The following is a 12,423-nucleotide window of genomic DNA, read 5'->3' as shown; positions in this document are numbered from 1 at the left end:
TATGTTTCCAAATTGTACAATGATATATAATAATAATAAAATAATAATTCGTAGCGTGAACTAATACACAGCATGTAAGACATGGGCGCTTATTAGGCTTGGCAATTTATTGCTTTTTCACTTATACTTTTCATCGATATTTTTTATGTATCGTCAGCGCGATAGAGAGATAATAGGAGAGTCTTGTTTCATTATCCTGTAGCAATTATAGATTGGCGAATATGTTGAATCTTTATTTCTTTTACATTATTGATGTTATTGTATAATTTCTACTCCATAAATACTTATAACGTGTAAGAACTTTTAGGAGTAACGTATGATGGCTCAATGAAAGAATAATTTTCAGCCTGTCACCCAGAAAACTTATGTTCAAATTTATCAATATCAATTTTTTTATAATATACATTAGCATATACAAAAATTATTAAAAAATATATTTTGTAAAGGCGACAAACTTAAAAATTTTTAAATATTGAAAATATTATCATTTTACAACTACACACATCCCAAGTAGCACAAGAATGTATAAAAAATGTTTAAAACTCATTTTCAAAGATATTTTAAAAATGTTAAAATAATGAGAAGTCCCTTTTTATTAATTAAAAAAACATTCATTATTTTTATTTAAAGTTTATTAAATATTTAATATTTCATTAATAAAATATTAATGAAATAAATACATATTTATTTTATTAGTATTTTATTTTATTTGCATCGATATTCCCATCAGTATGCAAAACAATATTTTCGATATCTTCGACGTCTTCAACATTTTCAACGTCTTCAACATTTTCGACGTCTTCGATATCTTCGATATTGTTTTGCATTATACTTTCCGAATCTGTCAGTATGCATGCATCTGCAGAATTTTCAAGAAATTCATTCAACGACTGCGGTATGAACGCATCATTATCTGTTATCATATTTCTCTCATCTGTATATGCGTGCGGCTCGTTCATCGACAAACTTGTCAAATTTTTACAAAATTCACGAATGTTTGATACTGATCCTACAGATGAATCATCATCATCTAAAAAAAATATTAATAGTTTTTTCCGATTCAAATTTCTGTATCGCGCATACATCGAGAGATGATTGAGAAAATGTTTCCATAAAAGATAATGATGTCAACGTGTCGTTATCTACATTTCTTTTATCCTCGCATGCATATAATTGGTGTGGTGTACCTGGAATTTCCATGAAATTCGGTACGCATTTCAATGATCCTTTTCCGGAGTCCTCATCAATTCTTTCTTGATTCACAAAAGAATTGTCACAAAAATTCTTGTCACGCGTTTGTCGCATGTGACGCATTTTTTGTGATAAAGACACACGTTTTGCCGAAATTGTTTTATTCTTCTTAGTATATTTAGGCATAATGAATGTATAATATGCTCTAAATAATACTACTTTAATAAATACTATGATAAAAAAGAGAACACTGCACTGACAATAAAACACTGGTACAAAACAATACTCTATACTCTGTGCTACTAAAATCACATGAGAGCTTAGGTCGCCCGATATAGTATTGCACGATGTAATTGCACTCAATCTCGATAATCGATAGTACATGTTTGCATAATGGCGAACCATCAACGTGGTAAGTAATTGTTCTTTTTATTTATATATATGTATTTATATATGTATATCAGGTGTCCCATTTTAAAGGACCCACTCAAATACTCATTGTCAGAAACACTGCGTTAAATCGAAAAATGTTTCCTACAAAAGTTGTAGGGTTTCGAGGGGGATATAACATAGTAATATTCATATGACCTTGGGCGGCGTCTCCAAGGTCAAATGAAGGTGAGAATGAATTTTGAAAAGAAGAAAAAATAGGAAAATAAAAAAATGCTTCAGATAAAAGTTGTTCAAATTAATTAGTAGAAAAAGATGTTATAATAAAAAATATGGGTTTCCATTTGTTGCATCCCTGGCTCGTTCCAAAGTCACGAAATTACGGTCGAATCGGTGGACGGCGATGATCGACTTTCAGGATCGCCGTCGTTGTTCTTCCGTCGGAAACTCGAGCGGGACGGTGACTGCCGGAACGCGCGTCGGTTGACACGAAATTGTGGTGGACGAGGGCGGATCCTCGGATGTTTGTGAGTTTGCTCTGTATTTGCTTCCTTCTTTGTTGTTAGGAAGGGCAGTTCTTACGGTTCTCGGCGGTATGTTTATCTCGCTAATCTCTCCAACCGTGGCTGTCTCTTTCCTGCGACGACAACACCTCTCTCTCTCTTTCTCCAGCGACAATATTCTCTCTCGGTCAGGCTCCCAAAAATAAAGTAAAATACACGCGAGTTAGTAACAATTGATACTGTGTTGCTCAGTCGCTCTGGGATTTTCGGTTTCGCTCTCTCTCTCTCTCTCGCTCTCTCGCGATTGGCGTGACCGCTTGGCTTTTTGCCCCGCGATTAGGCTGGGGCGGACGCGCGTCGTGACGACCACGTCACAATACATATACGTACATATGCATATATTATACGCATTATATAGTATATATATATATATATATATATATATATATATATAAAATTAACATTTTTGCAGCAATACCGATGCCGCCCGTTTCTGGCTACATGCCAGCGAATTTCGTGCCGCCCGCGCCCAGAACAGGGTACATCATTTATATGCAAGCACCACCAGCTGTGAGTGTTTTGATAAAATATTTATAATATTACATTCCTTTTTTATTTATGAATATAATTATCATAAAGAAAATAATTATAATTTATTTTTTAGACTAATAATATTCAAACGGAACGTCGACGACGTTATCGCCAACGTCGTCGTGAGCGGCGACAACAGCAGCAGCAGCAGGTGCAAGTGCCTCCGCTACCACCGCCACCGCCACCACAATTTCCAGCGCCGCCGTCGCCACCACCACCACCACCACCAGAAGAGGTATTTGCACCGCCTCCGCCAGCAGAGCAAATACTTCATCCGCCACCACCGCCACACCTGAAAAACATTAGGGATTGGGAGAGGAAGAGGTGGTAGTGGTGGAAAAGGTGGAAGAGGAAGAGGAAGAGGAAGAATCTTCCAATTCAATTTTTATTGATAAAAAAGATGATTTATATAAGAAAGATAAGAAACATTTTCATTTTTTTATTTAAAATTTATTTAAATTACATTTCTCATTATATGTATTAATGCAATAATATGTGTTATTATTACATATTATTACTTATACTATTCAAAATAAATATTTTATATTTTATCCGTACGTGTATATTTATTTAAAATAACATGAATTTTATACATAAAAAATGTTTTTTTATATCTATATATGCGTGTGTGTGTGTGTGTGTGTGTGTGTGTACATATATTTATATGTATGTATGTATGTATGTATATTATTCTATAATTTGAAGTGCATAATTATTACATTATTATTATTATTACATTATCTCTCAATAATCGCATCCGTGTGCTCAACGTATTAGTGTGTGTTCCTACATGAACGCTACACATATGCAATGCAAGAGAGACAAAGACAGAATGATACTCTCTCCTTGTCAAGCTGTCAGTATGTTACCACAGAAATTTCCCCTGCTCCTTAGATCTAGTGAGAACCGTATCGTCCAGATTTCTCATCAAATAAGTGACATAGCTTCGTGATTTTTTAAAAATATATTCTTTATATAATAATGCAATCCGCTAAAGAGCCCGATTTTGCATTTTTGCTCTTAAAAATTTATAATAAATTAATACGGACTCGCGGCTAACCCAACCTTACCCTTACCGTTGCTAGCTGCGCATTTCCCCAAGTTTATTATAAATATTATTTTCATCTTTTTTCCAAAAAATAGCTCTTTAGCGGATTACCGCCGAGTTTACTGATTAAGAATATCGTAAATTTAATGAGATTCATTAAGTATTTTGGCTAAAATCTGGACAAAACGAATCCGTAATTCCTGGCCGGCCGATAGACGTCTCCACCATGTCGCCTGCCGACCCTTAATTTAAGGCTTAATTAAATGTTCGATAACAATAAAATGTAATTTTTGTACGTACCGAACGTAACTTCTTAACTCTTATTCCAAGATTAATATCAATTCTTTCTATATTCTTGCTATGTATAATCCTTCCTTGTTTTACGACGTTATTTCATATTATGTACAGGACTGAATGTAGTACAGGTTATATAGGAGTTGTCTTCATCTTAGAAACAGGAACCAGAATATTTATAGGATTCAAAACAGGAACCAGGAAATATATATATATATATATATCTGTAAAGAATTCCTGCGTCTCTAAAGAAATTAGGAAATATAATTAAAATATGAATTAAATGATATCACCGTAAGGCAAGATAAAAATGATTATGGATAATATCACCGTAAGGCAAAATATGAATAAGAGTTTTATAGTTTTCAGTTATCACCTTTTAAGGCAGAGAAAATATTAATCAGCTTTGATAAGATTAGATTGATAAAAATATAAATCACCATAAGGCAAAGATAGAATTAATTTGATAAAGATATAAATCACCATAAGGCAAAGATATATTAATCACCATAAGGCAAAGATAGAATTTGTTTGATAAAGATATAAATCACCATAAGGCAAAGATATATTAATCACCATAAGGCAAAGATAGAATTTGTTTGATAAAGATATAAATCACCATAAGGCAAAGATATATTAATCACCATAAGGCAAAGATAGAATTTGTTTGATAAAGATATAAATCACCATAAGGCAAAGATATATTAATCACCATAAGGCAAAGATAGAATTTGGATGATCACCTTATGGCTAGCCTCAAATAATTGGCTTGATGGAAGGTATCGACTATCATGATATGTACTTACATGATGTCCCCAATTGGACAAAGTCGACCTTCCTAACCAGATATATGTAATTAACCAAATATATTTCGATGTATCTCTGATGATCTTGATATTTCCGTACGATGCGCATCGTGTCGATTCAAACATAAAACGAACCACGATAAACAGCTGCATAGCAACCAGATCTTTTTCTTTTCTCACGGCACTCTATGAAAGATTCGAATAGACTTTCCTATACATTTTCTCCGCCCGCATTCAACAATAGATTTGTTGAATGAATTTCAGGATCAGTTGGGATAATACATAATTTTGTTATAGGTCTCTTGTAAATAGAGTTTGCAGTTTTCACTGTAACAACTCTGGTTAAACCGTCTGGTCCTGGATGTAAATGTATGACTCTTGCGAGGGACCACTTTCCTGGCGGGTAACGCTCATCCGTAATTAATACTAAGGATCCTTCCTTTATTTCATTCGAAGGGTGATACCATTTAGAAATGGCTTGATACCTTTGTAAACACTCTATAGACCATCTTGACCAAAAGTGATCTACTTTCTGTTTAAGTAATTGCCAGCGTGAAAGCAAAGATGTCTTTTCAGTTAATAGACTCGGTTCCGGTAATGTAGTTGGTGCTTCTCCAATAAGAAAATGTCCTGGAGTCAGGGGTGAATAGTCAGATGCATCATCTGATAAAGGACATAATGGCCTTGAATTTAACACTGCTTCTATTTGTACAGTTATCGTTGTCATTTCTTCATACGTTAATATAGTATCCTTTAAAATTCGTTGTAAATGAAATTTAATAGATTTTACAGCTGCTTCCCACTTTCCTCCAAAATGAGGGGTTGATGGAGGATTGAATTTCCATTCAGTGTTATCTTTAGCGAGAAGATAGGCAAGGTCACGTAATTCATTAGAAGATGACTTGAAAAAACGTCTTAAAGTTGCATCAGCTCCAACAAAGTTTGTTCCACAATCACTTTGTAGCGTAGCACATATACCTCTTCTACCAGTAAACCGTTTATAGGCAACTATAAATGCATCAGTGGTATAATCCGTAACTACTTCTATATGTATTGCTGATGTTGTGAGAACAAATATAGCTAAATAGCCTTTATAAGTTTTTGCCGCTCGCCCTCTCCAAGTCTTCATTATCACGGGACCAGCATAATCTAAACCTGTGTTATAAAAAGGTCTTGCTGGAGTCACACGTGATGATGGTAATTGACCCATGAGCTGTTTCGCTCGAATTCCGCGATACCGTGCACACCTTCCACATCTTAGGATGTAAGAACGTACAGGTGCTCTTCCACCGATAATCCAATATGAACTTCGTAAAAAACCGAGAGTAACTTGAGTACCTCCATGTAGCGTCCTTTTGTGAGCATCATCAATAATCAAAGTACTTAACGAAGATCTTCTTGGTATAATAAGTGGATGTTTTGTATCAGACTCTATCTGTGCATTATGGAGACGACCTCCAACACGAAGTAATCCTTCATGGTCTATAAAAGGTGTAAGGCGAATCAAAGGGTTGGATTTAGGCAAATGCTCTCTATTAGAAATTATACGAATCTCGTTCGAAAACCATGCTTGTTGTACAATTCGTACACCCAAAAATTACGACTCTTCTCGATTTCCATGGGTGTTATGGGATGTTTAATCAGTGTTGATTGTGATTCTCTACGGAGACAACGAATAAATCTGCGACAAATAGAAGTAATTCGTAATAATTTCATGAGTGAAGAGTACTTATCCAACAATTCCCAGTGTAAAGGTTGATGGGTGACAGCAATCATGACTTGTCTGGATCGTTCTTCCAAACCAGTTTCCGGTAACTCTTTACACTTGAAAGAAGGCCAAGATGATGGAGACTCAGAAAGCCAATTTGGTCCTTTCCACCATAGATCAAATTTAATTAATTGATCTGGCCTTAAACCACGAGATGCACAATCCGCAGGATTTTCTTTCCCAGGAACAAAATGCCAAGATCCATAAGGTAATAATTCTTGTATAGTAGATACACGATTACGAACAAAATCTTTCCATTTGGTTGGATGAGCCGAAATCCAAGAAAGAGTTACAGATGAATCAGACCAACAAAACACCGATACGTCAGAAAGTGCTAGTGCTTTTAAAGTATGTACAGTTAATCGCGCTAATAACAAAGCCGCAACAAGTTCAAGACGTGGAATCGTAAGCCGTTTAATTGGTGCAACCTTTGTCTTGGAACAAATCAGTTGAGTAGATATTTTACCATCGTTACTGGAAATTCTTATATAAATCACAGCTGCCATGGCTAATTCTGATGCATCTGAAAATCCATGAATTTCAACAGAAGTACTGGAATGAACATAACCAAACCATCTAGGAATTGCTAATTGATCTAGATGCTGAAGTTGTTTTCTAAAATTCTCCCAACGATATTGCATGTCTTGAGAAAGAGGTTCATCCCATTCAATCTTTCTTAACCAGAGTTCTTGAAGAAAGATTTTGGCTGTTATGAGAATAGGTGCGATAAGTCCTAATGGATCATATAATTTTGCGATTTCAGAAGAAATTATTCTTTTAGTATATTTTGTAGTAGATGTTGGTAAAGCTGAAAAATGAAACGTGTCCGAGTCGGGTCTCCAAATAAGACCTAATATCTTGCAAAGTGTAGATTCAATTTCCACAGCAGATGACGATTCTTCACATTCTTCACCCGACATCGACATTGGCAGAATCTCTCTACAATTACTACTCCATTTTTGTAAAGGAAATCCACCCGCTGCATATAATTGAATAAGTTGATTGACAATCTCTTTAACTTCCGAAATTGAATCCGCTCCTCCAAAGATATCATCAACATATCTTCCCTTTGTCAAAGGAATAACAGCCTTAGGAAAATGATGACCTTCGTCGGTTACTAATTGTTGTAATGCTCGTAATGCAAGAAACGGAGCACAGACAAGTCCATAAGTTACAGTTGTGAGTCTAAAAGCTACCAGTTGATTTTCAGAACCTCGCCACAATATCCTTTGTAAATCCCAATCGTCAGGATTAAGAGCAATTTGTCGAAACATTTTAACTATATCTGTAGAAAAAAGAAATCGATGTGTACGAATCCATATAAGAATATCTGAAATATCTGTCTGAAGTTTTGCGCCTGCGTGAAGCAGATCATTAAGAGAATAACCACTGTTTGTACGGCTAGACCCATTAAAAAAAACTCTTAATTTTGTGGTACGACTGCTTTCTCGAAGAACTCCATGGTGTGGTAAATAGTGTATAGGAGAATTATTATTTCCGGAAATATCAGCTAACATCATATGACCCAATGTTTTGTATTCTTCTATGAAATCAACATAGAGTTCTTGAAACTTGGGATTTAAAGTAAATCGTTGAAATAATCTATTGAGACAACATAGTGCCTTTTGTTTTGAATCACCCAGAAGTGAAGGATTTGATTTTAGAGGAAGACGTACAACATATCTTCCAGTAGCATCTCTTGTATGAGTAGACAAAAAATGTCGTTCACACTCTTCTTCTTCCTCTGAAGAAAGATTTTGGCTGTTATGAGAATAGGTGCGATAAGTCCTAATGGATCATATAATTTTGCGATTTCAGAAGAAATTATTCTTTTAGTATATTTTGTAGTAGATGTTGGTAAAGCTGAAAAATGAAACGTGTCCGAGTCGGGTCTCCAAATAAGACCTAATATCTTGCAAAGTGTAGATTCAATTTCCACAGCAGATGACGATTCTTCACATTCTTCACCCGACATCGACATTGGCAGAATCTCTCTACAATTACTACTCCATTTTTGTAAAGGAAATCCACCCGCTGCACATAATTGAATAAGTTGATTGACAATCTCTTTAACTTCCGAAATTGAATCCGCTCCTCCAAAGATATCATCAACATATCTTCCCTTTGTCAAAGGAATAACAGCCTTAGGAAAATGATGACCTTCGTCGGTTACTAATTGTTGTAATGCTCGTAATGCAAGAAACGGAGCACAGACAAGTCCATAAGTTACAGTTGTGAGTCTAAAAGCTACCAGTTGATTTTCAGAACCTCGCCACAATATCCTTTGTAAATCCCAATCGTCAGGATTAAGAGCAATTTGTCGAAACATTTTAACTATATCTGTAGAAAAAAGAAATCGATGTGTACGAATCCATATAAGAATATCTGAAATATCTGTCTGAAGTTTTGCGCCTGCGTGAAGCAGATCATTAAGAGAATAACCACTGTTTGTACGGCTAGACCCATTAAAAAAAACTCTTAATTTTGTGGTACGACTGCTTTCTCGAAGAACTCCATGGTGTGGTAAATAGTGTATAGGAGAATTATTATTTCCGGAAATATCAGCTAACATCATATGACCCAATGTTTTGTATTCTTCTATGAAATCAACATAGAGTTCTTGAAACTTGGGATTTAAAGTAAATCGTTGAAATAATCTATTGAGACAACATAGTGCCTTTTGTTTTGAATCACCCAGAAGTGAAGGATTTGATTTTAGAGGAAGACGTACAACATATCTTCCAGTAGCATCTCTTGTATGAGTAGACAAAAAATGTCGTTCACACTCTTCTTCTTCCTCACTTAATTTAGATTCCGTTGTAGTAGGTAGTTCCTCTTGATTCCAAAATCTAGCAATAAGATCTTGTAAATCATGATCCAAAGTACAATGATACGTTCTTGCTGAATTAGATAAATCATTTTCTGATATTGGTCCTGAAAGAACCCATCCGAAAATAGTTTGCTGAGCAATAGGCGTTGACAAATCCCCTCGTATTAATCCTGGCAGAATTACCGAGCCATAATTATCTGAACCTAAAATGATATGAATATGACCAGAACAAAAAAAATCAGGATCTGCAAGTTGAAGTCCAGCAATATGAGACCAAGTATGACAAGACGCGTTAAAAGGCGGTAATTTAGTTGTTAGACGAGGTAACACGTAGGCTTCGATTGTACAATTATAAGTTGGATCATAGATGGACTGTAATTTTATTGTAACACTTCCTTTAGTGTGACCGGAATATGTACCACCGACTCCAAGAAGTGGTATTGAAGCTGAACTGCGTTTTAGTTGTGCATGATTTACTAAATTTTCTGAAATAAAAGATAATTCTGATCCTTGATCTATTAATAAACGTACTGCAAAATTTACATCTTTATTTTTATGTAATATGGCTCTACTCGTAGCTAATAACGTAAATTTTGGTAAAGAATTTGCTTGTCCAGATTGATGAGCACATAATTTGTTTTGTCATTCTATTGAAGGTTGTGACTGAGGATTTTCTTTAGATTGAGTAGATTGAGCATTATCTATCTTAGATGATTTTTCACCAAAATGTTTTGATGAAGACACGTTGATGTCATGAATTGAAGTATGATGCTTCTTTCCACATTTGAGACATCTTTTTAAAGAATTACATTTGCTTGCTACATGTGGGCCAAGACAATTAAAACATCGTCGATGCTTCATAATAATATCCCTTCGTTGTTGCTGAGTTTTCGAATGATATTGATCGCACTTTGCTAAAAAATGTGAAGATCCACATAGCGGGCAAATGAAAGAATTAGTAAAAGAATTTTGATTAGATGATGTAGCTACATGAGCAGCTATTTTTGTACGAGACTTTCCAAAAGAGGAATGATCCTTATCCTTATGTGATCCAGAAGAAAAAGTATTATTATGTAAATTAAGATTCTCTAAAGCTCGTGTCCTCCCAATAAGAAATTCTTCAAATTGTAAGTAAGTCGGATATGAAGAGGTTGAACCAAGTTTAACCTCCCATGCTTCTCGAGTTTCAGGATCAAGTATTCTTACGAGCTGATGTAATAATAATGGATCCCAATGATCTACTTCACAGTTCAAAGCACGTAAAGCACCAATAACTTCTGATATGGTTGTCAAAAGAGTTCTGAGACCTTGAGCGCATTTTGTTTTAAGCGGCTTTAAATTTGTAATTCTATCCAATTGAGTAGTAATCAAAAATCGTTTATTCTCATATCTAGAAACTAATATATCCCATGCAACAGTAAAATTTTCATCAGAAATAGGCAAATTATACATTAACCGAGCCGCTTCACCAGTTACACATGTCTTCAAATAATGCATCTTCTCAACGTTTGATAAATCTTCATTATCGTGAATCAAAGAAACAAATAAATCATGGAATGATCTCCATGATTGATAATCTCCTGAAAAGCTTGGTAATTTTATACGAGGCAATGCACTACGAGGTAATTGTGAGGTAGATGATGCTACATGTTCCGAATGAGTAGGTCGAGATTGCCGATCTACCGTTTCTAAATCATCTCGATATGTAAGTAATTTAGCACGAGAATATACATAAAACGCTTGACAACGTTCATACACGTGTTCTTTAATATATGATTGATCATTATTCTCAGAAAGTATCTCAAGATATAAATTTTCATGTTCTACTTGAAATTTAGACCAATTCTGATCAAGTAAATCCAAACGTGTATTAATTAATTGACGATTTAAACGTGAAATTTCTACGATATCAAAATCCGCTGCATCTTGTATTAGATTAAATCGACTTTTTTGTAAAGCGATCTTTGCTTCTATATTAGACATCTTGAAAAGCTTGGGATCCGGCTCGAAGGACCAAAAAATGTTCGATAACAATAAAATGTAATTTTTGTACGTACCGAACGTAACTTCTTAACTCTTATTCCAAGATTAATATCAATTCTTTCTATATTCTTGCTATGTATAATCCTTCCTTGTTTTACGACGTTATTTCATATTATGTACAGGACTGAATGTAGTACAGGTTATATAGGAGTTGTCTTCATCTTAGAAACAGGAACCAGAATATTTATAGGATTCAAAACAGGAACCAGGAAATATATATATATATATATATCTGTAAAGAATTCCTGCGTCTCTAAAGAAATTAGGAAATATAATTAAAATATGAATTAAATGATATCACCGTAAGGCAAGATAAAAATGATTATGGATAATATCACCGTAAGGCAAAATATGAATAAGAGTTTTATAGTTTTCAGTTATCACCTTTTAAGGCAGAGAAAATATTAATCAGCTTTGATAAGATTAGATTGATAAAAATATAAATCACCATAAGGCAAAGATAGAATTAATTTGATAAAGATATAAATCACCATAAGGCAAAGATATATTAATCACCATAAGGCAAAGATAGAATTTGTTTGATAAAGATATAAATCACCATAAGGCAAAGATATATTAATCACCATAAGGCAAAGATAGAATTTGTTTGATAAAGATATAAATCACCATAAGGCAAAGATATATTAATCACCATAAGGCAAAGATAGAATTTGTTTGATAAAGATATAAATCACCATAAGGCAAAGATATATTAATCACCATAAGGCAAAGATAGAATTTGGATGATCACCTTATGGCTAGCCTCAAATAATTGGCTTGATGGAAGGTATCGACTATCATGATATGTACTTACATGATGTCCCCAATTGGACAAAGTCGACCTTCCTAACCAGATATATGTAATTAACCAAATATATTTCGATGTATCTCTGATGATCTTGATATTTCCGTACGATGCGCATCGTGTCGATTCAAACATAAAACGAATCACGATAAAC

The 12,423-nt window shown here is 34.5% G+C and overlaps 1 protein-coding gene across 1 annotated transcript; it reads right to left on the bottom strand.

Annotated features, from left to right (window-relative positions):
- Positions 1-5,034: 5,034 nt before the first annotated feature.
- Positions 5,035-11,404, bottom strand: LOC145946739 (uncharacterized). Its single transcript, XM_083056488.1, has 6 exons — positions 10,231-11,404; positions 8,469-9,951; positions 7,991-8,379; positions 7,442-7,876; positions 6,425-7,324; positions 5,035-6,305 (listed from the first exon to the last, which is right to left on the bottom strand). Exons 1-6 carry the CDS (start codon positions 11,402-11,404, stop codon positions 5,035-5,037), a joined length of 5,652 nt encoding a protein of 1,883 aa, XP_082912614.1.
- Between the last annotated feature and the right edge of the window lie 1,019 nt (positions 11,405-12,423).

Source organism: Prenolepis imparis, unplaced genomic scaffold (genome assembly GCF_030444845.1).
Source record: "Prenolepis imparis isolate NDT839.2.m4 unplaced genomic scaffold, iyPreImpa1.0 SCAF_19, whole genome shotgun sequence".
Lineage (NCBI taxonomy): Eukaryota > Metazoa > Arthropoda > Insecta > Hymenoptera > Formicidae > Prenolepis > Prenolepis imparis.
Note: the sequence above shows the minus strand (reverse complement) of the source record. Positions and strands in the feature narration are given on the sequence as shown.